Source organism: Gossypium hirsutum, chromosome A04, assembly GCF_007990345.1.
Source record: "Gossypium hirsutum isolate 1008001.06 chromosome A04, Gossypium_hirsutum_v2.1, whole genome shotgun sequence".
NCBI classification, from domain to species: Eukaryota; Viridiplantae; Streptophyta; class Magnoliopsida; order Malvales; family Malvaceae; genus Gossypium; species Gossypium hirsutum.
Genome location: NC_053427.1, coordinates 1,682,236 through 1,708,207, shown reverse-complemented (window position 1 = coordinate 1,708,207; position 25,972 = coordinate 1,682,236). Strand labels below are relative to the sequence as shown.

Genomic DNA, 25,972 nt, shown 5'->3' with positions numbered 1-25,972 from the left:
CCATTTCAATTTAGCCTATAGCATTTTTAAACATTTTCACATAGGTCCTATTTCATAATTTCACTCCCTTTTTCTTATGGAACAAAAATTAACTAAAATTACCGGGTTCTATCTTAAGCTTGGGCCTTTTAGAGGCCCACAAACATAATTAAACCTATGCCAACATTCACAAAATTCTTGAAAATTGGGGCGTTACACTACCTGGCCAGGCCCAAAGGCTCGCCCGAAAAATGGGAGGGTTCGGGTAAAAATATAGGCCCGAAATATGGGTTTGGGCAAAAAAATGAGGCCTGTTTAGAAAACGGGCTGGGCCTCGGGTAAAACTTTTTTGGCCCGGGCCCGGCCAGCCCGAATTATATACTAAATAATTTTTTTAATCATATTTACTTTTTTATTTTCAATTTTAATATAACCACTTTTTATTATATTTTCAATTTGTGTATTGTTTTAAGAATTATTTTAGTCTCATTTTTTGTTTGTTTATTGTTTTAATATTTATTTTTATATTTTTAAATGTATTTGATTTATTATATTTTTATTTTTTTATTTAATGAAATAAGCTTAAAAAAATTAATATGGGTCGGGACAGGTAGGGCTTAGCAATTTTATTTTGGGTTGGGCTTGGATAAATTTTTAGGCCCATATTTCAGGCCGGGCTGAGCCCGAACCTAGAAAATAGGGCTAAAATTTTGTATGGACCTGACCCGACCGACCCATGATCACCTCTAATATTCAACCAAACATACACATCCAATGGGTTTAAATTTTAAACCATAATGCCTTTCATATTGATCTGTCGTAATTTGATATGTCAAATTAGGCTCACGTTATACTTAATGAGCTCATTCTCGAGTAATTTTGATATTTTTCATAGTTTTCGTTTAATTTTTGTTCTTTAGATTTAATAAAGCTCTTCATGCATTTTATGCTTATTTTATGCTATTTTAAGACCAAAATTGGCCAAGGGTGTCATTTGGACCTTAATGAGTGATCGAGTGGTGTAGGAGCATGTTGGTGGCCCAAAATTGAGTGGAAACCATGCCACAAACAGAGGTATCGCGACATCGGAGCTTGAACATTGCAACACCTCCGTCAGGCTCGGAACGAGGAAGAAAATGAGCCATCTATAGTGGTATCGGGATACCCACACTTGGGTATCACGAAATCCCCCCCAAGGAAACCCCTTGAGTAGATTGATGAGGATATCGTGTTACCCTCCCCTGCGTATTACGATACCCTTATCGTACGGGAAAAAAATAACATCAGGGGTAGTTTTTGTCCACTTAAAGCACCTATCAAATAAAATACAGAGAGGGCATTTTAGGCAACATTTTTGGGTTAGAATCAACTGGGCTGAAGTGTGTGAAAGCCTTTATTTGAGCACATTTGTAAAAGTTAAACCCTTATATGACCATTTTAAAAGGTTTTAACCCTTAAAAGGTTGGGCCTAAGGGTAAACAAAACTTTATTCGGTTGGAAAAAATTCAAATTTTGAACTAATCAAATCGAGCTATTTGGTTTTTTCGAGTCAACTAGAACAATTAATTCGGTTTTTTAAGTTCGAGATGAGTTGAATTTTAAAATTCGAACAACTGGAATAATTTAAATAATAGGTTGGTGTAATTACCCCTTTTGTCCCTGTAAATTTTGAAAATGAACAAATTAATCTCTCTCAACAAAAAAAATATAAATTAAAATTCAAAATAATTTTTGAAATATCAAAATATTTATAAAAATTTTCAAAAACAAAAAATTATAAAACAACTAAGGAATATGTGAAAAGGTTAAAATTTTTTTTAAAAATCTAAAATAATAATTTTGAGAACCTAATTAAGTAAATTACATATTCAAGTTAATCATACTAAAATACCTTATTTTCTCTCTCATTTTACTTTGAAAGAGTTTTCAAATATATATAATTTTAAATTTATGAACTCTCACATGGAGTTAATTATATTGTAATAAGATTTTAATTTGACATATTTTTTTTTAAATTTAACTCAAATAATTTCATTCGATCCGACTTAATTTAAAAATAATTACAAATCAAATTAAAATAATAAAATGAGATTCGTCAACTCGACTAATTTAAAAATTTTCATTCCATTCTCTTCGACTTGATTTGATTTAAGGCTCACTCGAGATATGCCTTAATTTGCTATTTTTTTTAAACCCAAATAAAGACCAATTTCTCAATTCACAAAACGGTGTCGTTTCAACTTTTCTTTCCATTCTCAGCCAAGACTCCTGAAAGTAAAAAAGAAACGAATCATCACTGTTTCAGGCATCTACAAATAAAATACCGCCACGTAAGAGAGCTTAATTGAGGTTGCCGTATTGGATCCAGCAGCCCCGCAAAACGTGCATCGTCACAGTCTCTCATCTCTCTCTTTCGCTCGTTCTTTTCTCTTCTCTAAAAAAACCCTAATTTATTTTTAAAAAATTCCAAAAAAAAAGACTGTATTTTACAACTCTCAAATTTGTCTGCAAAGCTTAAAATCAGGTCAAACCTTTGTTCCTCTTTGATTCTCTTTTTTTAATTTTCACTCATTCATTCATTTCTGGTAAATATTTTGATGTTTTTTGGATTTTTTCTTTTGCACTTAGATTACTGATATTGATTTATTTGCTTCTGATTTTGTGAAAAAAATATGAAAATAGAAGTCAGTAATGTTGGGCGCTTTAAGGAGAAAAGTTGCGAGCGGACGCTCATCAGCTTCGGTTAGAACATTTTATTATTATTGTTTTTTTTCCTTTATAATTTTACTTTATTTAGTTAAAAATCTGGATTTTATTTTTATTTTCAGATATTAGGAAAGTCATTACAGGCGATTCGGCCTGGTGTTTCGGCTTCCAGAGTTTCTTCTAATGCTGGAGAAGAGGTAAATTGTTTAATTGAAAAAATGAATTAGGATTTAGTATTCATGCATGTAGTTTAAGTTTCCTTGCATTTTTATTGATGTTGATGATACTAAAATTCTATAATTGATGTTGAAAGATTCTTGATTTATTTAGTAAAATGTTGTTGTTGAATTTACATTTACATTAAAACAATGATAAAGTAATGCAAGATCAATCATTTAAGTTTTGGATTTTATGTCATCAACTGGTAATTGTTCTCATGAGATTTGAATTTCAAGTTTTTTAACAGATGCTATCAGTTCAACTGAGAGGGATCGCTCATGTTCGGAACTTCTCTCATCTTGTTCTGCCTGGTAAATCTTTTGAATGGTTCTTCTTCTCATGATAGTGTAATTGTGTTGATTGTCTTTGTTGTTAATGAAGGTTATTTCATAATTATTGCAGGATGTTCTGCTGGTTTAACAAAAACAAGGTTAGTCCGTTGTGTACTTCGTTATGCAAATCAATGTTTGGAATTATACTGTCACAATTAGTCATTACTTGACAGTAAAAAAGTAACTATATTTGCATCCATGTCCGATATATATTCGAACATGTATACAAGGATATGTTTCTCCAAGAACCCTCCAAATCCTTCAAAACAAATATTCAAATCCATATTGAACACATATTCTTAACACTCACACTTGAGCCTGAGGAACATAGCTTGGCACAGTGAGGGTATTAGGGTGGGTTTGGATGGACGATTGGGTGCGGTGCGGTGCGTTTAGCCTACTTTTTGTCTCACGCTACAGTGTTGTTACAGTATCTAATCTCACCGCCACCGCTGTTTTTATACTAACTGCAGGTAAACGCACTGTCCATCCAAACTCACCCTTAGTCTATGTTGACTGCTGGATTGATCCAATATTTGCATTAGTCTATGTTGACTGCTGGATTGATCCAACATTTGCATGTATAACTACCATATCTATCTTTGTAGAAAGCCAATTTCAGTGTGAAGTAGTTGACCCTTTTTTGTCCAGAAATTAGATTATTTAGGTGATGATTTTTTATTTTAATCTTTAAATCCACTTCTCTGACAGATTTTCTTTTATCTGTAGAGATGCCATTTGTATCATCCAACCGGAGGCTATCATGCAAACATCATGCAGGGCTTTCTCTTCTGGAGATGGTATGGCATTGACTAATGTCCACGATGATATTTATAGGGCCAAAGGCTTATTAGCCTTTTCTTTTGTTTTTCTAAAATGGTTATCAATATATGGGTTTGTGTTTTTGGTTTTTGCAAGAATTTAAGCTCTCTGCTTTTTAGTTGTTCATTTCATCAACATTTTATCGGGAATAGATGATCAATATCTAACTGTTGCCAAAAACCAATTTTGCTGTTATTAAGAAGTACTAGTTAGGCAACCTATCCAAAGAAGAAATTAGTACTTCTTTCGTTCTTGCAGCTCCACCTTTTCTGGGCTTAGTGCATTTTTCACTTGTAAAAATACATGTTGATGAGGGTTAGGTGCTTGGTTGAAAAAAAAAAACCCATCTTTACCCCGTGTTTACTTGCTTGTGATGAAGGGGATCTCGTTGATGCTGTTGTCCCATTTATGGGAGAATCAATCAGTGACGGAACTTTGGCAACATTCTTGAAAAGTATGTTTTCTGCTACAGTAGTCTGTATCATTCACTAGATGTACCCATTTCCATGGTTGTAAGTGCTTGATTGTGAATTTATCTGAATTTTCTGGGAGCAGAACCAGGTGATAGAGTAAAAGCGGATGAACCGATTGCTCAAATAGAAACAGATAAGGTACTCTTCTTCACCTTTTCTTTCATCTGTCGAGAAGAGATGGATTTACACCCCTAATACCTGTGTTTATTTTCACTAGGTAACAATTGATGTTGTCAGCCCCCAAGATGGTGTGATACAAGAGGTAATATATGAATAAATCTTGACTGTTGGATCATAATTCACACATGCATACATGCAAATGTCTAGCATATTCTTTATTCCTGGGCTCCTATCTTCTCATTTCTGGGTATGAGCGGAGTGGACTCAATCCTGAATGTTACTTTTACAATTCTTGCCAGTATGTAGCCAAGGAAGGAGAAACTGTGGAACCAGGTACTAGGGTTGCTGTCATTTCAAAGTCTGCTGAGGGGGTAGCAGCTGCTGCTCCCACTGAAAAGAAATCCGAAAAAGCTGCTTCTGAGCCATCTCCTGCTGAAGCTGTAAAGGAGGATAAGCCAAAAGCTAAAGTTGAAGCTTCTGCTGCTGCGGCGAAGCCTAAAGCCCCTTCTCCACCACCTCCAAAACGAACAGCTTCTGAACCTGTACTTCCACCCAAGGAAAGGGAAAGAAGGGTAAGTCTTTTCATATCTGTTTACATCCACCGTTGGGACAAATGATGTAAGCGTCTTAGTGATTTACAGGTTCCTATGACAAGGCTTAGGAAACGAGTTGCTACACGATTGAAAGATTCTCAAAATACTTTTGCAATGTTGACAACGTTCAATGAAGTTGACATGTAAGTGCAAGTTTCCCTCTCATTTCTATTTTGGTTTGTATTCATAAGAAAGCTGATACTGTTGATTTGTTTTATTTCCTTATCAATTTTCCTTTCATTACAGGACTAATTTGATGAAGCTCCGCTCCGATTACAAGGATGCATTTGTTGAGAAACATGGTGTCAAGTTGGGATTTATGTCAGGATTTGTTAAAGTAAGCAATGATTTTTTCTTGAATTGCTTATGTCTGCCTTCATGGTCTACCTTCACTAACTTTCTCTCTTTATCCCCTTTACCATTTCCTCCATTCCATTGTTTCAGGCCACTGTTAGTGCACTTCAGCATCAGCCTATTGTAAATGCCGTAATTGACGGGGATGATATTATTTATCGAGATTATATAGATATCAGCATTGCTGTTGGAACTTCTAAGGTAACAGTCTTTGATTTGCCAAACTACAAGTTAGCCATTTAATGGCTTGCTGATGAAACTTGGATACATGAGTATTTTATACTATTTCAAGATACAATTTAGCATCTAATATGAATGTATGTTATGGATACTTTATCTTTCTTGGCAGGGACTTGTCGTTCCAGTTGTCCGTGATGCTGATAAGATGAATTTTGCTGAGATAGAGAAGACAATCAACAATCTTGCAAAGAAGGCAAATGATGGGACCATATCAATTGATGAAATGGCTGGAGGCTCGTTTACAATATCCAATGGCGGTGTTTATGGAAGTCTATTGAGTACCCCCATTATCAACCCTCCTCAGGTTAGTGTTTAAAAATTGAATCTGTATGCACTTAAACTAGTGAATTATCCATATTTAGTTGAGGTGTTTCTCATATTTAGCTTTAGACTCCGAGTTTGAACTAGTGGTTTGATCGAGCTGAGCTCAAGCCATAAGAAGTTAGAATTTGAGATTATCTTGAAATTTAAAGCTTGAAGCTTAGCTCAAGTTTTGATCAATTTTCACTTTTAAAGCTCAAGCTGATTCAAGATTAATATCAAACTGTTAAAGCTCACTTAATTAAGCTTACTTATTTAGTAAAAATGAGCTTCATTCCCTTGCTTGATTTTAAACTTGATTATTTACATTCGAGCTTGAGTTTAGCTTTTCAATACTAATTAAAAATAGAAAGCTCAGTTCAAGTATCAGGATACTTGAATCTGACTTGCTTAATAGCTTGAGTTGTTCAAGCTCAGACTCAACAATGATCATTTTGAGGGTTTTTATTTTCTTTCAAAAGCTAAGCATAATTATCTCGATTACATTCTCGTGTCCAAAAATAGAATCTTAAATGCATAAGCAAATGTTTTTGGCAGTCGGCGATCTTAGGTATGCACTCGATAGTGTCCCGACCGATGGTTGTTGGAGGTACTGTACTCCCAAGACCGATGATGTACATTGCACTCACTTATGACCATAGGTTGATCGATGGAAGAGAGGCTGTCTTCTTCTTGCGTCGTATCAAGGACGTCGTTGAAGACCCTTGCAGGCTGCTACTCGATGTATGAACTATGAAGACCAGTTAGTAAGATTTCATGGTTTTTATAGCACACAGCATTTGATTTTTATTCCTATATATATAATAAAAAGAACAAGAGGAATAAATGCCTCAAGTTTTTTGTAGGGTTGCATTTGTTGATTCACCCTTTTTTTTAATTACTTTCTGAAAGTACGGATGGCCATTGTTGGAGTATTTGAAATACAATATTTCCTGTTTTCTTTTCTTTTCTAAGCTTTTAGATTCCGTTTTCTAGCGTATTGTTTTCTTTTATGTTCAAATATGCCACAAGTTTTTGTATTTTTTTATAAATTTGGAATTTAGTCTGCTTTATTTTCTAAGATTTTAGTTCGTTTAAGTATATTGTCAAAATTATTTTGTTAAATTTAGATTTATTATTTTATTTTTTAGTTAAATGACTATCAAATGAGTTTTTTTTTTAAATTTTAAAATGTCACACAATTAATTTAACAATAAAAATTAAAGTATTAATAATTGGACTTGAATTTTAAAATTTAAAAAAATGAGATAATTAAAATAGAAAATAATTTAATTGTGAAAAAGAAGTAACTGTACTTTTAGTGTTTTTAGAAAATGTTAAAATTTAAAAAAAAATGGTTTAATAAATGATGTTATTTTATTTTAAAGAAAAAAAATTTAATAAGAAAAGTTTAAGCAATTTTTTTTTGAACAAAGTTTATTTGAAAGAGGCTGCGATGAGATGAAAAAGTGGCTGTCGGGCTGAGTGAGTATTTCTGAGGTAAGAACATGAGGAGAGCAAAATGGAATTCTTGGGCATCGAATCAATGTTTCAATGGGTTGGGCATCGAATCAATGTTTCAATGGGTATGACACAGAATAGAAATACTCCCTATTCTCTACATAAGTCTGTATTTAACACGAACCGTAATAGAATATTCCACTAACTCCAAACAATGATTTTTTGGTGGGTTCGCAGAATTAAGCTGTAATGGAATGGTAATGCCAGCCAACCAAACGGACTCTTAAGTTCATCTTGACTTCTCTTTCGTTTTGCTTTACCTGTTTTCAGGGGCCCCAAACTATATTTGCAATTGGTGAGGGCATAGCCCTGGTAGCAGAAAACTTCACATCTGCAATTAGGACAAAATTTATGCACCATTGTTTGCAAGAGGTCTGGGTATTACGGAGACCAACACCTTCAATGATGCCCTTCTCGCATGGCGCATAATGACTGATCACAACTGTTTCCTCACAAATATATTAAAAGCCAAATACTATAGTCATCACCCCTTTGAATCAGTTAAGCCTAAATCATCTGACTCTTGAACCTGGAAGGCATCCTTAGAGAAAGAGACATTTGCTTTCAAGATAAGGATATCCAACTCCAAGAAGGTAGAAGCTGTTGGATTAGTACGTATTCTGATCTCCCTCTTGTTGATACTGTTAAACCACCTATCCCAACAATCGAGGCTAATGCTTGCACCCTCCTCATCATGAAAATTTGGGATCAAAAGAAATGTTTCAACGTTCTCAATCATAATCGGGCCTCTGACCTCCTCAGCAGGACCCTTTCTATGAAGAGTGCCTATGGCCATCAGTGTTAGTCTGATCCTTCAACACTTGCGACCTCAGCATCACCATGGATTAATTTATGAAGGTTCAAACTTTCTTATAAGATTATCATCTTCCTTTGGAAAATTTGCACAAATTGCCTTCCAACCAATGAGCTCTTCTCAAGGCGTCTTTCCAAAGCAGGGAATCCATTGAACACCTCTTCCCCGAATGCAATTTTGTTCGGGCAGTCTGGTTCGGTTCTTCCCTTGTCCTTTGGTCCGACTCCCTTCAGATTTCTTCTCTATCATCCTAGTTCCTTCATTGGCTCAACTCAAGCAACATCAGCTCCATCGGTTCAAAGAATGTTTACACCTATGCGGCTTGGACTCTCTAGATGATTTTGAGATCAAAGAATGAGCTCATTTTCAGAATGGTTGATCCTTCTCCAACAAGGGCAGTCATAAGGCCATGATTCCATAATGAATGCCTTCCCCTAGCCATCAATCAAGAATTCCCGTCTCAGAATGGGCTTTCTCTTGCATTGTCTATTGCAGGTGAAATGGCATAACTAGTGGAGCAACCATCGTCTCAACTCCTATCCATCCGAAACAACAAATTTGCCAGCAAAATTCAGGCCAAACTTCTCACTCTTCACTCTATCCTTATTTTCCTCAAAAATCATAATATTTGTCTGTAGGTTCCCTGAAAGTGACAAGTATTTCCTCCAATTTGTGGGTGTTGGAAGCTCCAACCAGCTCTTGATGACATCAAGCATTTCCTCCAATTTGTCCAAGTTCAAGATGGGCTTATGAACAATATTCACTTATCCTTGGAAATCAAACGATAGGCTTTATGTGCTTCAACGATTTATCATAGTTTTCATGACTTTAACTCTCTTGTTTTATACCAAAAAAAATCATTTGCTCTTTTGGGTTATTAGCAAGTTGAAGTAACTAATACATGGTGCTTATTTTATTTCATTTTTAATTTTCTAACTCCATGTCACTAAAACATTTTTAATAGTCTCATGGGCCGGATCAAGTTTGAGGGTGGATCCATACAAGGTATCTAGATTAATTTTTTAAGTTCGAACCTGACTCGACTCAAAAAATAAGCCAACTTTTTGCCCAAGTACCCCCTATTTAAGAAAGGTAAACTCGAGCCTGATTTAGCCCGCTCATATTTGATTCTTTAGATTAATTTTTATTTAAAAATATATTTTAAAAAAAATATAATACACTAAATGCACTAAAGATGCTAAAATAAAAATTTTCTAACATATTTAAAAATATTTATATTAAAAAACACTACCATAAATATAATAAATGTTTTATTGTATTAATATAATTTTTAAAATTTTATATTTTGGGTTGAGTTATTTAGTTGGTTAATTTTTTTTTAAAGTTTTGGGTAATGTGTTTAATTGTTATTGAGTAAGTAATTTAATATAAATATAAAAATAAATATATTTTAACATATATAATTGATATAATTTTTTTATAACATAATATATTCGGGTCGGACTAAACACAGGCCAAAAAATCTTGCCTAAGGCCTGACCCATATAAAAAACATGCCTTAAATTTTTTCCAAATCTATTTTTTGGGCTTTATATTTTTATTTAAATTCTCTCATTTTTCAAATGAGCTTTTGGACCTAAACAGATGACTCGACTATGAGCAATTCTAATACAGATATACGAACACATGCCCTAAACAAATATACAAAAATAATATAAATAAAAAAATTTCTCAATCTATATAATACTTGTGCATTCAAATTATTTTTGTATAAAATATTATAAAGATAAATACATGTAAATAATTTAATTCCCATATAATTATGAATACTTTTTTCTTCAAACCATTGAATACAGAAGAGATGCAATCAATTTAATCTTTAAAAAGTAATATATTTAATAAAAATTTAAGTGTTCAAATCTTATTATTTGATTAGTCTGCTTCTGATAGCATGTTTTTAGTCTACTTCTAATAGCACGTTTTCTATTCAAAATAGATCTCTTGGTGGTGGTTTGGTGGTAGATTAAGCGGAGAGGACATATTCGACGGTGTGAGAGAAGCATGGAAGAGGGTTTGGCGGCGCTTTCACTCACTGGCAGGGAGGCGGCGGCATGGCAGGTAGATCTGAAGGAGGAGGTGATGAATCTAAGGGCCATTCGGATCACCAGTAAGCTCCAATATTGTGAGATTTAAAGAGTAAAAAAAATTGAACTGAAATGCAGCTCCAGTTGTAGTGTTTGGCAAGCACACCAGTGAGCATTTCTCACATCACCGTAACCCAAAATATTAGCTGAAGTTAAAAGCTCTAGTGGACTGATTTAGAAGTCAAAAAATAAGGGTAATTATTATTTTACCCCTTCAACTCTTCCTTTATTATTTATTTTATTTAATACACATAACATAAGATTAATATGTCTTTATTTAATATAATATAATTTTCAAAAAATTTATAATTTTTATTTATAAATTTAGTATAAATACAATTTAATTTATATTTTATTATTTGATTTAAATATAATTTGTAAAATATTTTGATATTTTATTATGAATATAATTTAAAAATATTTTAATTTTATTCTATATGATTTTAACATTTTAATTATCATTTTATAAAAAATATAATTTTAATTATATTTTACATTAAATAATATAACATAAATACATTATCATTTCTAATTTAATGTCTTAATAGTCATTTTATATTTATAATATAATGTACTTAATAGTCAAACTAAGCTGTGGTGAGTAGTTGTTTTTCGGCTAGTGTTGTTCAATTCAAGCGATGCGCACCACTCTAGCAAATTTATGACACCCTCACAGGGGTGTTACGATTACCGATCTGGGTGATAAGAGGTTTCTTTTTCAGTTTTACTATGAGATTGATCTTGATAGGTTTTTGGATGAAAGCCCTTGGACGTTCAATAATCATTTACTCCTTTTTCATCGAATAAAGGAAAGAGATGATCCGATGGCATTACCATTGTTTTGGGTGGACTTCTGGGTTCAGATTCATGATCTCCCGATGGGGTTGATGTCAGAAACAATGGCTAGAAAGTTTAGGGATTTTCTGGGGCAATTCCTAGAGTAATGATGCGAAGTCGCTGAATAAAGGGTATGGGGGCTATATGCGAATCCGTGTTAGGATAGACGTGAGAAATCCATTGATGAGACGTAAGAAACTTATTTTGGCGAACAAGGGGTGTACGTATGCGAGGTTTCAGTATGAAAGGCTTTCGATATTTTGCTTTCTGTGTGGTCGATTAGGTCATCCTGAGAGATTCTGCCCAGCCAAGATTGTTCATGGGAAGAAAGAACTGGTATTTGAGTGGGATCTTTCGATTAAGGCAGTACCGAGGAAAGCGATGGTGGCGACTAGTCCTTAGTTACATGAAAAGGGATAAGGGCCACAGATCGGAGACTTGCAGAAATCGCTGGGTACAGGGATTGCTGCAGAACCTGTGAATATACAGGGTCTGTTTCGAAATAGAGATTTCCTGCGACAGGCGGGGGCCAATCTTGGACTGAATATGGGAGGGATGTTGGATATGGGTTTTAGTGGATTAGAGAATATAGACCCGAATAGAGAGTTGGGGGAGGAAGACTGCCTTATGGAGATCGAAGAGGGGAAGAAGCGTCAATGCAGTTCTCAATTTTCTTCAATTTCTAGTTAAATGGATTTAGGGAAAACTACTGATGGACATTCTTATTTCATTGATTCTGAGATATCAATTGGCACTGCAGGGCAGGGCAACCAGAAGCAATAAAACTCTTATGCTGGAATGTTCGGGGAATGGGGAATCCCTAGGTAAGGTGTCGCCTTCGGCATATGTTGAAGGAGAATAATCCTGATGTGGCTTTTTTCATGGAAACTAAGCTACATAGTTCGAAGATGGAGAAAGTGCGAAGGGCATGGGGGATGGTGGAGGGAATAGATGTTAGTAGCGATTGCACTAGGGATGGATTATCTTTAGGATGGAGGCAATGTGTTAAAGTAGTATTAAGAAGTTTTTCTATGAATCATGTTGATGTGCTGATAGAGGAGGCGATGGAAGACACTTGGTAACGATTTATTGGCTTCTATGGACATCCGGTGGAGAGCCAAATGTATTATTCGTGGGATTTGTTAAGAAATCTTGCCTTTGATAATGGGAATCTGTGGTTAGTTATGGGGGATTTCAACAAGATTATGTATTCCTATGGGAAAAAAGGTGGAAGGTTAAAGGAGGAACAGTCTATGGAGGCTTTTCGCTCGGCTCTTGATGATTGTGACTTGTAGAAAGTGGGTTATGAAGGGCAATGGTTTACTTGGGAACATGGGAGATTATCGAGTAACAATATTCGGAAACGATCAGATAGAAGGGTGTCTATTCCGGGATGGAATGATTTATTTCCCACTTATAGCCTAAAGCATTGCGGTCATTCAATTTCGGATCATTGCCCTCTATTACTTAATACCTGTAGCGGAATGGCAAGTCAAGGGAATTTGTATTGAGGTTTTAAATTTGAAGCTGCATGGATACTTGAGGAGGCCTGCGGGGGTGAGGTGTGACGACTATGGGAGAATGTTGAGGGATCGGTTCTTGACAGACTTCGGTAGGTTGGGAGGGGTTTGGCGAGATGGGCTAGGGATGTTTGCAAGACCTCACGTATGAAACTAGAAAGATTAACTGCTCGGTTAACCAAACTTAATAATGCTTCGCAGGATGATGAGACTCTAGAGGAGTTAATCATCACGAAAATGCAGTTGAATCTGCAAATTGATAAAGGAAGAGGGCAAGAACTAATTGGTTGAGGAATGGTGATCGAAATACAGGGTTTTTTCATAGAATGGCTTCCCAACGTAAAAAGCGTAAGTTAATTAATAGCCTGGAAGAAGGATAGGGACGAGAGAGAGTGGGAATTGATGCTATTGAACAAATCGCTTGCCAGTATTTCACAGATTTGTTTACCTCCAAAGGGTGAGGTGATAATTGCAGGCTTCTTTCGAGGATTCTGATTCATGTTACTGACGGCATGAATGGATTCTTGAACTTGTGTTTTACGGCATAAGAGATTGCTGCGACGATGCGAAGTATGCATCCTACAAAAAGGCACCTGGAGAAGACGGTTTTGCCAGCTCTGTTTTATCAACAGTTTTGGCACATTATAGTTACGGTGTTACTGATTATTGTTTGAATATTCTGAATAATGATGGCTCTCTGGAAGACATTAATCATACAAATATTGTCCTTATCCCAAAGAAATCGAACCTTGATAATATGACTCATTTTAGGCCTATAAGCCTATTATGCATAAAATGCAAATAATAGTGTCGCACTATATTGATGAGGTGCGTTTGTGCTAGGAAGGCTGATCACTAATAATTTTTGTACGAAAAAAATTAAAACTATTTTGGGATATCAACTTTAATTATTCATTGAACTCAAAAATTAACAAATAACCTAGAATCGATTTTTATTTTTTATTTTATTTTTGCTAAAATAGGAAATGAAAAATAATATAATAGGTAAAAATACTATGATGTAATAAATTCCATCTAATTTTACTATCAGATCAAAATAAAGTACACATATACCATATGCAATTGTCTAATTATTCCATTAATCATGTCAATTTTATTGTAAAAATAAATGAAACTTTAATAAAAAAACTAATTTTTAGTTTTAAAAATGAATAAAATTTTAATAAAAAACTAATTTATTTTTTATTTAGAGAAAAAATTAATTTATTTTTTAAATGTGGTAATTTTTAAAAACGCTAAGTAAAACGTACATGATCTATCACACTAAGGGAAATCAATTAAAAATTGATTAATTTGATCATATATGAATCTTAAGCCACTATTATATAAGAGTATAATGCTAATATTCAAAAAAGAAAAGACCAAAGCTGATACAAAGAGAAACAAGAAAACAGGTTCAGTGTTGTTTACTACAAGGTCGCCATCAGCATAGCTCGGATTTTGGCTCTTAAATCGTTAGGAACCGTGGTGGTTGCAGACGGCACGGAAGAAGCCCTTCCCTCCACTGCATTCGGGTTTGATATTATCTGCAGAAGCCTCCCTACTTGCAACATTTCCCTCACTCAATTTCGATTGATCTGATTTCGCATATATCTCTCCTTCCTCCAATTCCACTTCTTTTCCAGCATGAGATCTCTTCCGTCGATGATTATACTCATCATCGGAAGACCTATGGTGCTTGTGCCGATGTCTAGAGCGTCGATGCTCATTCTCAGATGAGCTATCATGCTTGTGACGATGTTGAGATGGATGATGCTCATCCTCGGAGGAGCCACGACATCTTGACCTCTGGTGTTCAGAATCTGAAGGGCAATCTCTTTTCCGTCTGTGTTGAGAATGAAGACAGTCACTATCAGCGTGGTCGGACTTGTGACTTTGTTCATCATCGGTGCTACTATCATGCTTATGCCGATGTCGTGAATCTCTATGTTTTGAAGAGGAATGTCTTTTTCTATGCTTATGCCTATCCCTACTTTGGTGATGAGATCTCCGTTTTCTACCCGAGTGTCCGTCCTTTACTTTATCTTCTTTTTCTTCTTGCTCTTCCTCCTGTCCGCTATCTGCTTCATGTCTTTTTGATCTTGAACGGTACTTCCTCTTTGATCGACGTTCATTATGATGAATACCAGAATTCATCTTTTCATTTTTGTCACAAGTATCGATATCCATTGCACCTGAGCTGCCTTCCCTTTCTTTTACAGAAAGGCTTCCACCCTCAGCACCCGAACCACAAACCCCTAACTCAGGTGGTTCGGCAGATAAGCCACGCAATGATTCGGTTTTAAGTGGTGCAGAACCACTTTTTATCAAGGCTGCAAACATCTTTGCCCGTTTTAATCGTTCAGCTTTCAGTTTTTCTTCTTTTGTCAAACATGCCTCGGACGAATCAGCCTCACTTGCAGCTGCAATAGCTGCTGTCTTTGCAATAGCATTAGCAACCTGACCAGAAACACTCGGCTCGCCTTTCTGACCAGAACTTGGGACATGCCCATCCTCACTAGTTGGGACCTGACTGCTACCATTTAATGATGTCTTCGAAAGAATCTCTAAATTTGGTTTCTTAATGCCTCTTGTGGCAGCCTGAAGAATAGCAGCTGCGGCAGCTGCATCCACACTAACTCCGATTTGAGGCTGGGTAGCTTTGGAAGAAGGGGGATCTTGTCCATCCTTCTTTGATTTGCTGATTACCATTTTAAACTTCTCTTTCCTATCTGAGTTATACGGTATGTCAGATCCAAGAGATGCACTATCACTTTCTCGGGATGAAGCAGCTTTCTTCTCTACCCCACGGCCAGATGAATCACGCTTCTCAGAAATGAATCCTTTACCAGGTAACTTTGACTGCAGACAAAGAGGCATCTTCCCTCAGCAGAAGAAACAGTGACAAAATATTGCAACTTAGAATCAAAGATGGAAGCAAAGAATTTACTACCAAGATAAGATCGGAGCACAACTGCAATCAGATTAGAATGAATATGCAAATCTAAATCAATCATTAAAGAAAACGGAAATATAGATGGAAAATTGAAAGGAATAACTTGACGCAGATATTTGTGTGTTTGTGCAGGCGAGAGAGCATATATGTATGGAAAATAAGATGTCTTACAAAAAAGAATCTCATAAAATATATAAAACATTATACGGAACAGCGAAACATGAGAATCGTACCTTTTCAGCTTTTTGAAGAGCTTCTAAATAATATGGATGATATAGATTGGATGGCAACAGGAAAGGGAACCTCCCATGCTTGACATCTTGTTCAACCAGAACCGCTTCAAACTGTCTACCATTTCTCAGAATGAACTCGACAATCTTATCAACCACTCTCTTTAAATCAGATGGAGGCTCGACAACAGGTATTTCAACCTTCAATATGGGTGGCAAAGAAGAAGCTCGTGATTTCTCAGCTGCGGAAGCATCACTTTCTTTCTTCAACCCAGTCATTGTTCCAGGCTTAACTGATGTTATAGATTGATTTCGTTTTATTAGAGAAGCCTTTTCCTTCAAAGGGGCCAAATGTTTAGTTACAGTATCATCTTTTCTACTAACACTTAAAGAAGATTCTTTCTGATCTGATCCGTCAGTTGACTTTTTATTGATAGCAACCCCAGATTCCCCAGATTCCATTCTCTTAGCTTTGGTAGCATTCTCCGTTTCACCATCCTCGTCTTCTCCGGAACCATAGACAGTGCCAAGCAAAGATAAAGCGCCACCCCCTCTACCACTACTTGCCTGATCAAGAGAACTGTCGGCTTTGCTCTCTTCATCAATGGAATTGCTGCTTAAAAGTTCTTGGTGATCAACAAGAAACCTAAAGTAGGGATGCAGTCGATGATCAGGCATTAAGAAGCCAAATGTTGGGTTGTCTCCTTGTTTGACCCTCAAAACAATCTCTGATTGCCCACCATGTTTGCTTACAAATATAGCTGTCCTTGCCATAATCTGATGTACTTTCTCCGTAGGAGGCTAAAGAAAAGACAGAAAAAGAACAAAAAAGGGAGTTCAAGTAAATAATGAGAAATTTAACAATTGCAAAGTTCCGAGAGTGACTGAAAACTTACGAATAATCCCAAAGAATTAAAAATGAAAAAAGAAAACCACAGAATCTCACATATATTCAGATAAGCACAAAGATCAAGAAATAGAGAACTCCTAGGAAGATATGTATCATCCCATTTGCTCAAGTGAATAGGGTTCCTGTAAGGTAACAAATTTCTATCATTCTAATCCCACCTGCATGCACCCTTGTCATGACATCAAAAGGAAACAAGAACTGCATCTGCGCTCCGAGCATCTGAAACTTAGACATCGTAAGCCTTAGAATAACACACGCACCTTACTCAACTATCAGACAGCCACATTGGATAAGTATCAACAAACAATTATATCTAGATTATACAAAAAGTAAGTAAAGATGTATCCTAAGAAGCTGAGCATGTACTTACTAGGTTTTGAAGTAAGGTTTCAGGAACAGGAAAGGGTGGCCGAAAACTAGATTCCACATCAGCATCCTTTTGCTCGTTTGATTCACCAGTGTTTCCATATGAAAAGGAAACAGCATTATAGAGACCACCAGCAGCCGCAGGTTCCTCATTATTATCTCCATCTGGAAGCAAAATAAACCAGAATCAAAATCATTTCTAAATAAAGCTATTAATGCCATTATTGTTTTAGAAGTGCAAAGCAAACACCACCAACGACAAACATAAAGAGAAACTAGCCAGGATATGCTTAGAGTAAGGTAATAACATTCTTACTTGTCTCTTGGAAACACGTAACTGTTGCAAACTAGGTTCCTTCCTGCAATCTTGGAAAAGCAGTGCAACATATATAATGTTCATGCAAACTAGAAAACGCATCACCAATTGCTTACCCAACACCATTATCCCAAAAACCAAGCATAAAAGTATATTTTGTTTCAATAGGCCAAAACCCAAACAGTAGTACAGGCAAACGGCATAGCCTAACAATTCATACACCCAGGAAACTTCCATTAAACATCTTTTGAAGCTCAAAACCTTAATAGCCAATTCATCTTTCCATATATTAATATCTACAAGGAAGATACATTAATTGCTCTTAAGTCTCTAACATCTCTAACAGTAACATAAAGCATATTGTTTTTAAGTTGTAATGATTTTTTAAAACAAGCTTACGATCAAATACAATATTTGAATCCATCTATTTCTTTGTAAACATTTTCCCACAAATCAGTGCTGAAGCTCAAAACCTCAACAGTGACATGAACCAAGGAATTAAACAATTAAAGATACTAATTAGCTCATATTTTACCAAAAAAACAGCAATAGAAAGCACTCGTTTCCTTTCAATTAATATCTTTAGGTAACTAAAGCTGAATAAACAACAATCTAACAGAAGCTAAGGCACTGTTTGAAGGTCACTCTTTCAAGCAAAAAAAGCAACCAACCACATTACAGTTCTGTCCTAAAGAAAATAATGTCTTTTTGTTATCCATAAAGGTTAAATTTTTAACTTCTTTATCCAAGTGAACCCTAAAGATTGAAATGATAACAATAATATTTTTCTTTTTCACTTCAAAAATTGGAACTTAATTTTTCATAAAATAGCAGGAAAAAAACTCATAATTAATAATTATAGAAGCAATAATATAATACTTAATTTTTTTTAAAAATTTTAAAAAGGAAATAACTGTTTATCGTTTCTCACCTTGCCGATCGGGCAGCGACGGAGATGGAGGAGGCAAATCGAGATAACGCTCACGATCGAGATCGGACTCCAACTTATCATCGGCGGTTACGGAAGGAGATGAAAGGTGGCGCCGTCTCTTTCGAGGCGGAGGAGGTCCAGAGAGAAGGTGACGCACATCATAGCGATCGATGGCGAGGGAGTTCCAGTCAACGAGAGCCTCCGGAGAGTTAACGAAGGCGGCCATGGCGTCGTCGTCGAAGAGCAGCGCGTGGCGTCCGACCACCTCTTGATCCATCGCTAATACTATTAGGATTTGTTTTGAAATTTGGGATTTTCTTTTTTGGAAGAATGAAAGGAGAGAGATTCTTTGTGATGGGGTTTTGCTTTGCTTTTTCTCTATTGAAAAGAAAAACAACCAAGGCCAAGGAGACCCGTCTTAACTAAAGAAATTGTTTGCCCTTGTAATAATTAGGGATAATAATAAATTTAGTCCTTAATATTTATATTTCTTTTTTATTTGTCTTATTTATATTTTAGTTAAATTTAACAGTTTTTAGAGTGAAATTTAACCATCAATCTTTTAAAAAATATTAATTAAAAATTTAAATATGATAGTTCATATGTCCATCCTCGTACACTTTATGCTAATTTTTATGAACTATTTATAATTTTTTAATTTATAATTTTAAATTATTTATTGACGTGATATATAAGATAAATAATATCATTTTAGCTTGAAGTATACAAGAGTTACTACGTCAATATTATTAAAAAAAATTAATATTTTAGTCAACTTTTTTAATAAAAGAACAATTTAACTCTTTTTAGAATATCAACGGCCAAACTTAGTTAAAATAATAACAGTTAAATTGGTAAAAAAAATGAAAAGCAAAGGTTGAACCCTAAATTTACTATTATGGTTAATAATTATTTATATTATTTTTGTCTTGATTTTTTTTTGGGAGGGATTTTTTAAATTTTCTCCAAAATTTAGCTTTTAATTTTATTTGAATAATATATTTAAAAAGTCCTTAAACTACTATGATATTTACCCATAAAAACTATTAGTTTTAATATGATATTTACCCATAAAATATTTTAAATTTCATGCTCTTGTCTTAAGTTTTTATTGATGCAATAAAAATTAAGATACCGTAAAGAGGCCTTTAAATTGATAGTAAAAATGTAATTTTTAAAAGATTAAACCAAAATTAGGATACCCTGGCAGCTCCAATAGATTCGCCTAACTCCACCCTTGCCATCTTATATAACTCTCGTGGTTAGTATATTAGCCTTTTTATTTACAAAAGATTAATGAAAAATATAAATATGGTTAAAATGTTTCATAAGTCTCACTACTTTTCATGTTTCAAAATTCAAGTTCAATTAAATTTATTTGCATGACAATTTAAAATTAAAAAAAAACACCACTTGGTTACAATGTAACTAAAAAAATAGCATTGTAATGAATCTAATTTACCAAAATAATTTTAATAGTGTTAACAATTGAACCTGAATTTTAAAATATGTAAAATAGAATAACTAAACTCTTAAATTTAAAAGTATAAGGACTAAATTCTAAATTTATGAAAATTACAATTACTCTACATATTTTAACCTACAAATATATACTTTTGAAATGTTGAGAATGTTTGTTATGCTAATTAGTTGGTTTTGGAAAGCATAAGACAAATAATTAAAAGGCTAAAATGGTTGGTTTCTTTTTTCCCATTTTCCCTCAATTTGCAAATAGATAATATACAAGCATAACATAAAGAAGGGTTAATTGTACCTTACATCCCCAAATTATGTGCAAAATTTTAATTTGATAAATTTCAAAACATTCTTATTAATTCCTTAAATTAAAGTATCATTCTAATTGAGTCCTTCAACTAAAATGTTGTTTCAATTAGACTCTTCTACTAATTAAAGTGCCAAGTTTGGTGTTTAACGACAAAGTTATATGTTAGATTGATAGAAGAACTTGATTTTGATATGGTTCCAATTGGGCCTTTAAATTAAAGGATTGTTTCAATTAAGTCCTTCCATTACAAATGAACCAAGAACATCAAAACATCAGTCAAGAAATATCAGTCAAGAAATAATCCCATTACCTCATGCAAATCTAGGGGAAGATTGAGGAGCAACTAGGAGGGCCTGGAAGACCATCTTTGTCCAGGATAAGCACCAGGGGGAGATGGTGGTCTGTCAAGCTAACCAACTGGGCTGCCACCAAGTCTGCTGCCCTATTTGCAACTCGCTTATTAAACTGTACTTTCACCTATTGAATCTGAGCCAGGAGACTATCCACCCGAGGAAGTATGGACCTAAGCTTTCATCTATTCCTGGATTTCTATTGCTTGAGCTTTTGAACAACAATCTTCGAATCAGTTTCAAGAATAATCTTATCATAATTCTTCTTAAGTGCAAGCTCAATTCCTAATTTCATAGCTAAGGCTTCCACAACTTCAGGGCTATCAGTTATCACTTTTGATCCCTCCCCATCAACCAAAGTTCCAAGAGCATTCCTTACCACAACTCCCAGTCCTGCAGAGAGCCAGTGTCTTTATCAAAAGCTCCATCGCAATTAATTTTTAGCCATCACTTCTCTGGTTTGTTCCATGCCTTTGTGTCAGTCCCCGAATCTTCAGGCTCTCTTTGCCCAATGGTTCCATCTCAGTAGCTACTACTTTCATCTTCCTAATTGTGTACCCTACATCCACATTTTTACCTTGTAGAACTTTTTCACATTGCATTTTCCAGATGTACCATGTTGTATATAAACCATTCTAGTAATCAATTCCTTTCCCCTTATGCCATTCCTCAAAGATTCGATCATTTGATTGAGCCAAGAATCAAAAGTACTGATGTTTTCTCTCAGGAGATGTTTTCTCTTAGGATTCTCAGCCCAAAACAAGTTTCGAACCAAACGGCTCTCACCTACTTACAACTCAGCAATAAATGTTCCACTATTTCCTCCTCACTTCCACATATCTCACAAACAGGGCTAGGCAGACATCTCCTCTTCCATAACCCTAGTCTAGTAGGTAGGGCATTAGAGCATCATCTCCATAAAAAGATCTTCAGTTTACAGGGTACCTTCAACCTCCATATCAATTTCCAAATTTTGTTGTCTATGATACGTGAGGAAGATGGTCTTGCTCCTTCCCTTACTTGTACTTGATTGCACAGAAACTTGTAACCTGATTTCCCTGTGTATTTTCTTGAAGGGATGAACGGCCAAACAAGTTTGTCCTCACCCTCAATGTCATATATAATGGCTTTTTGTATCGTTTCCTTTTCCTCTTTTGATGACCAGCGTCCAATGGTAGAAAGATCTCATCTTTTCTTAATATTTCTGCAACTCTTATTGGTCTGCTTTCAGTTGCATCCTCAAGAGGTAATTCAATCAATTTACAGCTCTCAGTTCCCGCAATCCATCTATCCCCCCAAATCTGAACTTGATCTCCATTAATAATCTGCCAAAACATATTATTCTTCATAAATGCCTTAGCTTCTATCAGGCTACTCCAAGTTCAGGAAGCTCTCGACCCTCTACCAGCCTCAAAGAAAGAGTGATTTGGGTAGTATAATCCTTTTAGAACACGAACCCAAAGAGCCTTTAGTTCCTGTATGATTCTCCAGCATTTTTTCGCAAGAAGAGCAAGATTGAACAGTTCCAAATCTCTGAATCCAAGCCCTCCTTTTATCTTTTGTAGGTTATAAAGTGGTCGTGCCTCAAGACTATTTGCAGGTCGCTCCCGTAGGTAGTAGTTGTTGCATTGCGAGGCTATTGAAACTCATTTGTACCCTTAATAATAGTTATAGTAAAAATGTTGAGTTGAAATTTCGGACTCAATAAAGACAGATATGGCTACTGAATTAGGATGTGGACAATGACAAATATAAATGTTAAGCAAAATGTAGTCCGAGTTATGATCTTCATTTTCGATGAAGGAGCAAACCTGGTATACTGTATACACGAGTAAGCATGAGTAATGGAAGGGGACTGCTCACATCATATAGCTAGTGTTGATACACATTCAAGCAATTAAAATGCTGAAAACAAGGATAATTTGGATGCAATTTTAATGGGCATTTAAAGGCTATTCGGGTGGGCAATCAGCAACAATTTTGGCAAGAAATCAACAACGATTATCTGAAGCAAAAATCAGCAATAAAAGATTGCAATAAGCAGCTTATTTTGGTCGATGAAGATCAGAAGACTAATGAAACAGTTGGTGCAAACAAGAGTACAGGGCAGCAATATTTAGCAATGACTTAAAGCAAAAATGGGCAGCGAAAGTGGCAAGAATTCAATAAAAAAATTGTCATGAAAAACATCCAATGCTTCTTTAAAATGTCCTTTGTTGAACTAAGCCAAATATCATGGAATTCCAAGAACCAACATTTTTAACAGGCATTTTATCAAGCAACATACGAGCAAGCAGATATTTTCATGAAATCGTAAGTTTAGACTCAAGTCTTCTAGCCTACAACAAGCCTAAAGCAATTACATTAGTAAAACTTTTAATTTACCATTTAACTAAAATTTTATTTTGATATTTTGATATATTTTAATTTTATCATGCACACTTTATTACTTCCGTCAATTGTATATGTCTATACTTATTATTAATAAAACCTCTAACTAACTTTGTGTCACGAGTTAACCAGGTATCAAATCTGTTAGGAAATGACTAATATATCCTTTTATTAAATGACTATTATTATTATTTTGATGATAGTTTTGTTTTTCACACTTTTATATAATTTTTAAATAAAAAGAACTAAAATTAACACGTCTAAGGATTAAACTTGTACTTAATGAATTTATAAAGATAACATGTCTTTTATTAAATGACTAATCAGGTACAAGCTCGACTAGAAAATGACTAATATACCATTTTATTAAATGACTACTATTATTATTTTGATGACTTTTTTATCTTTTCATACTTTTATATAGTTTTTAAGTAAAAAAATAAAACTAACACGACTAAAAATTGAACCCGTGTGATGGGACAAGATCTTCGAATTTGGGATTTGCTTCTGCTGTTGTTGTGGTGAGAGATGCTATGGGAAGATGGCTTGAAGGTGTGGGTAGGAATATTGCTAGATGTAATGTTGAGTAGAGCTTTGAGCGATTTATGATGCCCTTATTTTGGCTTGGGATGTTAAATGGGATAATAACGTTATCGAATTGTGCCCACGCCCTTTCAACAATCTCGAACAATTCTCGTGGTAAGTTGAATAGAGATTTAGTAATTAGAATAAATGAACTTTGTAGTAGATAGTGGCAAGTGGTTTTATAGAAGGTAGCAAGAGAAGCTAATGCTTCAGCTCACATATTGGCTGGTGCAATGCAAAAGAATCCGTATGGGTCTATCAGGTTTAAGGAAATTCCTACAGATATTAATGAGTAAGTTCAGATTGAAGGGGTCTCAACTTATAGTGCAATTGCTTTATCTCTATAATTGATCTCTATTTTATTTACCAAAAAAAATTGAACCTGTGTTTAATAAATTTATAAACAAATTTTTTTATCATTACACTAATAACAATTATTGAGTAAACTTTAAATAAATTAGCATTTAACATAAAATATTTTCTCTCACCAATTTTGTATATCTATAATATATACATTATGTCCACTCGCAAATGTGTGTGATAGAAGTATTAAAATATATAATATTATTAAGTTCGATTAATTACTTAATTTCGAATCGAATTATTTGATAATCGAAATTTTTAAAAAAAATTAATTAATCCCGATCAAATTAAATTCAATGATCAATTGACTAATCTAACTAATTTGATTCAGTCAGTTAATTCGGTTAAAATCGAAAAATAACCAATTCATTGTCGTTGGATGCAGAAAATTAACGTTCTGGGATTGGTTTGCTTGATGTCAAGTGTAGTGAAAAAGATAGAATAAAAAATTAATAATTAAGAAAAATAAATAATAATATTTTATTCTTTTTAACGAAAAAAATTATAAATTATATTACCAAATAGAAAAACAAAGACAGGTGGTGCAATTTAATTGGTTGGAATTTTTTCAATGTTTGTTAAAAATTGGACCAAAAATTATAACTAATTAATATTTTAAGAATTAAATTAAGCTAAAAAAATGAGTATACTTCAATAGCAAAATAATTAAATAAAGCTAAAAAAACTAATCTAGCTTACGAGTTATTTATGTCGTTATTCGATTCGATAATGACATAGTTGAGTTTGAATACGATAATAACATAGTTGAGTTTGAATATTTTACTCGTACTAATATTTGGTTTAATCTAGGCTTATGAATTAGATAAGTTAGATAGATTTTGAGTCGGGTCACCTTTAGGTTTGGTTATTTTGAATTTGGATTAGCCTTGGATCTAATAATTTCATGTTTTGATCGTTTTGGATTTAGGTGATTCAAAATAAAAACTTAATATTTTTTAAGATTAAAATTGTTTTAAATTCAAATTAATTTAATCGAACTTTTTATGAATAAATCAAGAGTTAATTGCACCGAATATCCTTGAACTATGGTATTTATTCTAAATCAGTCTTTAAACTTCAAATAATTCCAATTAATCCCTAAATTATCGAGTTTATACCAATTAGGTCTTTCCATTACTAAAATCGTTAATTTAACTATTAAATAACTCATCAGATCTTACGTGACATAATTTAAAATGAAAATTTTAAGAAAAATAAATATTGTAAAAATATATATTTTAAAAATCTTAGTATTGAGGTTTTTGAACTTTTACAAATACAAAAGCTTTATCGGGTTCAAGCCAAGCCTCAATAGAATTTTAGGCTCATTTTCAAGGCTTGGTCTCGACCCAATCCAAAAAATGGGTCTAAAGTTTTGCCCAAATTCGGTCCAAATAAAAATGTTAAAATCCGAGTTTCGCCTTGCGCGGTTGTATTAAATTTTTTATAATACATCAAATACACTAAAAATATTAAAATAAATATTTCCTAATAAATTGAAAATAACTTAAAAATTATTTATACTTAAAGAACACTAACATAAATGCAACTTAGCAAGCAAATACCTATAAAATAGTAGCAAAATTAACAATAAAAGCAAATACCTATAAAATAGTAAAAAAAATTAACAATAAAATAAAATTTATACAATATTTAAACAATAACAACAAAATAGTAATAATATAATAGCGAAACAACACCAAAACAGTGACAAAATAGTAGTAAAAACAGTGAAAACAACAGCAAAAAGTAACAGGGTTTTTTTTTGCAAATTTAGGCTGAGCCAAAAAGAGCTTCCTCAAAGCCCAACCCATTTGTTGTTTTCTTCAAACTTATTTTTTGAATCTATATTT

The 25,972-nt window shown here is 34.1% G+C and overlaps 2 protein-coding genes across 9 annotated transcripts; one reads left to right on the top strand and one right to left on the bottom strand.

Annotated features, from left to right (window-relative positions):
• Positions 1-2,319: 2,319 nt before the first annotated feature.
• LOC107932777 (dihydrolipoyllysine-residue succinyltransferase component of 2-oxoglutarate dehydrogenase complex 2, mitochondrial) lies at positions 2,320-7,104 on the top strand. Its single transcript, XM_041110708.1, has 15 exons — positions 2,320-2,503; positions 2,662-2,721; positions 2,808-2,882; positions 3,152-3,215; positions 3,307-3,334; positions 3,966-4,036; positions 4,438-4,512; positions 4,614-4,669; positions 4,749-4,793; positions 4,951-5,223; positions 5,293-5,387; positions 5,491-5,581; positions 5,689-5,799; positions 5,948-6,142; positions 6,697-7,104. The coding sequence occupies exons 2-15, from the start codon at positions 2,671-2,673 to the stop codon at positions 6,886-6,888; spliced, it is 1,422 nt and encodes a 473-aa protein (XP_040966642.1). The 5' UTR covers positions 2,320-2,503; positions 2,662-2,670; the 3' UTR covers positions 6,889-7,104.
• Positions 7,105-14,233: 7,129 nt separating this feature from the next.
• On the bottom strand, positions 14,234-19,038 carry LOC107932757 (protein suppressor of white apricot). Of its 8 annotated transcripts, none has more exons than XM_041110702.1 (4): positions 18,645-19,038; positions 17,402-17,562; positions 16,125-16,922; positions 14,234-15,815 (listed from the first exon to the last, which is right to left on the bottom strand). In XM_041110702.1, the coding sequence occupies exons 1-4, from the start codon at positions 18,919-18,921 to the stop codon at positions 14,412-14,414; spliced, it is 2,640 nt and encodes an 879-aa protein (XP_040966636.1). In that variant the 5' UTR covers positions 18,922-19,038; the 3' UTR covers positions 14,234-14,411. The 8 variants fall into 8 exon arrangements, with proteins under 8 accessions (XP_040966636.1, XP_016720333.2, XP_040966639.1 ...); XM_016864844.2 differs by having other exon boundaries at positions 14,234-15,797; XM_041110705.1 differs by lacking the exon at positions 18,645-19,038 and adding an exon at positions 17,190-17,250 and having other exon boundaries at positions 17,402-18,570.
• Positions 19,039-25,972: the final 6,934 nt, after the last annotated feature.

Excerpts from the sequence above, each read along its gene's own strand:
- LOC107932777 (XM_041110708.1), top strand. The coding sequence starts at position 2,671 with ATGTTGGGCGCTTTAAGGAGAAAAGTTGCGAGCGGACGCTCATCAGCT. Across the intron at positions 3,216-3,306 it reads CTCTCATCTTGTTCTGCCTG|GATGTTCTGCTGGTTTAACA; the intron begins GTAAATCTTTTG and ends TAATTATTGCAG. Across the intron at positions 5,388-5,490 it reads ACGTTCAATGAAGTTGACAT|GACTAATTTGATGAAGCTCC; the intron begins GTAAGTGCAAGT and ends CTTTCATTACAG.
- LOC107932757 (XM_041110702.1), bottom strand. The coding sequence starts at position 18,921 with ATGGATCAAGAGGTGGTCGGACGCCACGCGCTGCTCTTCGACGACGAC. Across the intron at positions 16,923-17,401 it reads AAACCTTACTTCAAAACCTA|CCTCCTACGGAGAAAGTACA; the intron begins GTAAGTACATGC and ends TCTTTTCTTTAG. Across the intron at positions 15,816-16,124 it reads CTCTTCAAAAAGCTGAAAAG|ATGCCTCTTTGTCTGCAGTC; the intron begins GTACGATTCTCA and ends TGCTGAGGGAAG.